We start from the raw sequence: 5,327 nt of genomic DNA on the forward strand, positions 1-5,327 counted from the left end.
TAGTTAACTTCATATATCAACTTGGCTAGGCCATGGTACCCAGATATTTGGTCAAACATTACTCTAGATGTTGCTATGAAGCTATTTTTAAAAGAGGAGACTAAAATTTAAATAAGTAGACCTACTTAAAGTAAATAAAACAGATTACCCCCCATAATGTGGGTGGGCCTCGGCTAATCAGTTGAAAGCATTAATAGGAAAACACTGACTTCCTTGGAGGAAGAGGGAATTCTTCCAGCAGCTAGCCTTCAGACTTGAATAGCAATTGTTCCCTGGGTCTCCAGGCTGCCAGCCTACCCTGCAGATTTTGGGCTTGCCTCCACAATTGTGGGAGCCAAGTCCTAAAAATAAATCTCTCTATACATCCTATTGGTTCTATTTCTCTGGAGGAACCATGATTAGTACACATAATGTGGTAGGTTATTACCACTGTTCACCAGTATTTCTGGTTGTCTCTCCCGGGTCCATGAAAGGATTATACTTTTCTGAAAACTTAAAGCAAACCCTGACTGTGTAACTTGCTTTGCCTAATAATGGGGTAGAAATGACACTCGCTCTAAGCAAAAGGTTTTAAGAGCCAGGGAATGATTCTTTATGCTCTTCCCCTGCTGCAGTAGATGCTGAGTCCTCAGGTTGAGATGGTGGAAACAAGGTGCTGCCTCCCTCAGCCTGGACCCCCAGGTGACTGCAATCAGCGGAATCCCACCTATGGGCCGCTGTGCACATGGAGCAAGAGTAAGATCATTAGTTGTTTCACATCACTGAGATTTGGGGTTCGTGACTAACACATGTGCGAAATACCATATGCACATGATACAAGGAGCCCTGTATCCCAGCAACACCCACTCAACCATACATATTATACATTTTTAATTTTTTCATTTTTCCAAGTTCAATAAAACATCTATTTGACATAAACACTGAATAGTGACTTGAAATACCGTATGCACATGATGGTAATAAAATTGCCTCTAAGATTCTTATGTGAACTTTTCATAAACTGACCTCTCCTTTAATCCAAATTATTGGTATAAAATATTGCCAAACCCACCAGCATCCATTCCATTATAAAACTTGGAATAAATGAAGCCCATGTGAATTTGAACATTTGTGTAACCTAGGCACTGAAAACTAGTCTATCCCAAGTGTTTCAGTGTTTTATATTTCATGAAGTTCTTAGAATATGCCTCTGCCTTTCTAGCTGCTATAACTCCCAAATTACTATGAAGAAAATCCTTTAATGCTGCAGATGAATCAAAATGGGTCTTCAAATAGAAAAAAAAAAAAAAACATCCAACATGATTGTTCGGCTAAACCATACAAAGGCTGGCTTTTGCTAGGGGAAGGAAAAAAAAAAAAACAAAGATGGGAGGCTGAACTACCTGGGTCTGTGGGTAAATAGGGCATAGTTACGTTCAGATTTCAAAATTACTCAGTCCTGAATTTCAAGATACGAACAGACAGTTGAGATGACCAAATCCATCTAAAATGTTCAGATTTTTAAAAGAATTCTGACAATTTTGGCCCAATTTTTTAAAAAAAGGATGGAGAGTACCATTTTCCCCCATAAATACCCAAACTTACAAACTCAGTAAGGAAGGTGTGAACGTCATATTTCCTTTTTTATCTACCCCCCATAAGGTATAGCACAGTGCCTGTCTACAGCTGTCATCCAATAAATGCTAAATTGGTTTCTGTCACCACATTCTCTAATCCCCACTCCCTGGCCACCTCCCACATCTTTTAAAGGAGGGACATAACAGGTATAAGAGAGGGCTTTCTCCACGGTCCTGTCATACATGGCATGTACCACTCTCACCGTCCACTCTTGTATTCTCACCCCTACTCTGGCTAATTGGACTTCAACAGTGAGTCTAAGTTAGTCAGTCAACAACAGAGACACAGCTGTACTGCTGGGTACTGGTGGTACAACAGACAGCAGCGATTGGAATTAAGGGAGTTGCTGGATATTCAGACCCCGGAGGTCAGGACTAACCCTGCCACTCTTAGGTGGTGTCTGCCTCCACAATGGTCAGGGGCAAGCTTAGGAAAGACAGACAGAGGCACGCCACTGAGCACACGGCCTCCTGAAACCAGGTCGGTGGGGAGAAAAACTGCAGTTTGTTTTCCTTTCACCAACAATTTCTTTTTTTGGAGAAAAAAATAATAGTTAATGCAGTTGGGCTGTGGGGAACAGCAATGCCACAGCATGGGCTGGGATTTACCTCTGAATATAAGAGCTAGCCAGTACTCTTGAGGATCATCTGCTCGGAGGACAAAGGTCAGTGCAATCATGGGCGTGTCTGCCTGCAGTAAGGGAACAATCTGGATCTTTGGCCTGGAATGCTGTACTGAGGTCACTCAAGAGTCAGTGATTATCAAAGACAATTTTACCCCCTAGAGGTTGCTTCTATTCTTACAGATTATTATAGCCTCCAGGGTGATAAGCCTTACACAACAAGTCCAATGCTGCTGCACTTTTAGACCTTAAGGAAATCCCGTTAAGCATTTGTTACTATTATTAATTAAGCATAATTAAGCACTCCTAGCATGCATTCCATATTGCCTTGAGCAGAAAGCTTCAGATGTAAACCATCTTTCAATAACATTCCCTTCCTGAATGCTGAGATGAGAACATGAAAATCATACCACATGTCTGCCATCTCTATTTGTACTTGTCAACAGCTCTGTTTTGGGATAAACAGTTTTGAAATAAGAATCAATTCAACTTGTTGGAAGATTAGCCAAGGAATAGCTCAAAGACCAAAACAGAACGTGAAGTCAGATAGTCTGAAAAATCAAGCACAATTTTGTTTCTCGCTAAACATTCTGTTTTGTCACAGCCCAAGAGAAAGAGTGTGGCAGCAGGGTTTGGGGGCACAGAGACAGGGAAAACGTTATATCCTCAAGTAAAAAATTCTTCAACCTGGAACAAATGTCTTCGCTACAACGCAACTAGAAATCATTCACTGACCTCTAGGAGACTACAGTTAAGAACAAAGCAATTTTAGCATTTACACTTTGTTTCATGGTTCTACTATGTGAAGGTATACACAGGGGACGACTTGCGCGGGTCCAAGTACATAATACACTCCTTTATTACCATAAAAATGGCAGCATTTCCCAAAGTCGATCTTGATTAAAAGTAGTTCCATGGTTGAAAACAGTACTCCACTGTAGAGCTATTAAACTAGAGAGATGGCAAGGGGAAAATAAAGACTCATATACCAAAGGGGAGGTCAGAGAAGAAGTTAGAAAAAATAGGATGCTACAGATTGGTGGGAGACTACAATGGAATTGCTTTTAGAGGTGGCTGATGTAAGTGAATGAAAGGACATGATAACCTGACAGCCCCACATATTCTACAAAACAAATGAGAACATATATGCTCCACTTGGAGGGCCATCCATTTTCTCCTCAAAAGAACTCATTTATAAAAGAGCAAATTGGTGATTTGTACTTAGACTGGACCCTTTCCAAGCCCCTGTCAAGAAGTGATAAATTATTGAAGCATAGCATAAAGTGTTTTATTTTCAGTGTGCACACGGTAAAACCCTGTGAAATCTTTCTGTTCACCTTTCCCAAGTTATTAATTAAAAAATAATTGTTTCAAATTACTCTCTGATCTTTAAAATAAACCAAGACAAAATACTACATACACCTCTCCAGAATCAGCACTGCCACTTCCCTCCCTCCTTCACGATCCTGCCCCCATATCCTTCAACCAGGCAGTTGTTTCAAATCACACCACCAGCTCCTGAAACAGGAATGCTATTTAGATTGGGGAGGGAGGGAAGAGGAAGTCCAATACAACATTCACACAATTGTCTGGTATTCATTCAACCACAGTGCCCAGATATATTTGTTGTTCCTAGAGACAGCGTAAAACTGTTTGGAGAAGAAAGCAGGGTTGTGTGAAGCTCATTAATAAATTGTGAAAACCTTCTCAGCAGGAGTCATATAACCAGAGGAGCTGCCTTGTGCCAAGCAACATAAAGCCTGGTGCTCTGCTCCTGGTCAATGTCACATGCAAACACAGCTGATTTTTGAGAAAGGCCTCCCTACAGCCACTTGCTAAGCAAGTTAGGAAAAATTCTTTCCCAATCTCAGCTCGGCAATTAGAACCTGAATTATGTTTACAAACTCTAGGCTTTGCTTTAATCTGTGAGAGATGTACAGGAATGGCCCCTCCCCTACTGTGTTCATAAACTGAGAGAATAACATTGATGCCAATGCTCCTGAAAGGGAGCAGGGAAACCTAAAAAGTCTAACTGCATAGGAAATGCAGGTGGGCTGCTGACAGGAGGGCTTTCTCCTCCCTCTTGCTCATCTTTAGGATTTCTCCAGCACCTCAATTCAAATTCCCACTCCTTATGTGCAAGTGGCACTCTTAGCTCTCCAATTCTGTTTTCTATTTAGGTGACTCAATCAGTGGCTGAACTTCTGATCTTGTGGACCCTTTTTGTAGCTTCAGACTGAAACTGGATGCCTTTTAGAACATATTCACCCAAGGATTTTGTATAACAGAAAAGGATGCAATAAAAGAGGATACCTCTAAAATGTTTTAATTATATGCCCATACATTATATAAAATATTGGATATGAAAAGCAAGTCAAATGAAATGACACTCCTCGAAACTTAAGTTAAAGAATCTTGTAGGAAGAGAGATATTTTGTCTTTTTTTTTATTCTTTTAGCATTCTGTACACTGACAACGAGATATAAGAAAATGACTGAAACTTAAATGTGAAAGAACATTTCACAATTAAATCCACAATTGTGTACATTTGTCTTACATGTCAGTGAAAAATCACCAACTATTATAAAAACAGGACAAATTGTATCATAAAAGAAGGAAAAATTAGAAAAAATTCATAAAAAAATATATCCAACTATGAAAAGCGTTGCTCTCTTGGTGTCTTCACATCCGTCTCTTCTGTGTACTGATGTACAACACTGAAAAGAAAAAAAATAAATTGAAATAAAAAAAAAAACCTGCTTGTAAGTATACATAGTAGCATGTTTAAAAGCCAACAGGTTTTGGTCTGATACATCTGACATTTAAAAGGAATTCTCATATCATTCAATTAACTCTGGAAGTACTATGACACTAGTTTTATGAATCTACACCCGGGTTTGATGTCTTACAAAACTATCCTAATCTCATCATGTGTCTCATTTACTCTGCAAAGTGTGACCAGGAAGATAAAATAAAATATATGTGAAAGTCCCTGAAACCAAACACCGCATGTTCTCACTCATAGGTGGGAACTGAACAATGAGATCACTTGGACTCGGGAAGGGGAACATCACACACTGGGGCCTAT

General features: G+C 39.8%; 1 protein-coding gene across 3 annotated transcripts in view; it reads right to left on the reverse strand.

Moving 5' to 3' along the window:
- Positions 1–4,551: 4,551 nt before the first annotated feature.
- The window catches only part of LSM6 (LSM6 homolog, U6 small nuclear RNA associated (S. cerevisiae)), a 15,232-nt gene continuing 14,456 nt past the window's right edge, over positions 4,552–5,327 (reverse strand). For all 3 annotated transcript variants that reach the window (XM_011956844.1, XM_011956850.1, XM_011956856.1), the window contains exon 4: positions 4,552–4,956. In XM_011956844.1, the coding sequence (XP_011812234.1) occupies positions 4,922–4,956 (35 nt within the window). In that variant the 3' untranslated portion in view covers positions 4,552–4,921. The remainder of the gene's footprint in view (positions 4,957–5,327) is intronic.

Source organism: Colobus angolensis, unplaced genomic scaffold, assembly GCF_000951035.1.
Source record: "Colobus angolensis palliatus isolate OR3802 unplaced genomic scaffold, Cang.pa_1.0 Scaffold111, whole genome shotgun sequence".
Lineage (NCBI taxonomy): Eukaryota > Metazoa > Chordata > Mammalia > Primates > Cercopithecidae > Colobus > Colobus angolensis.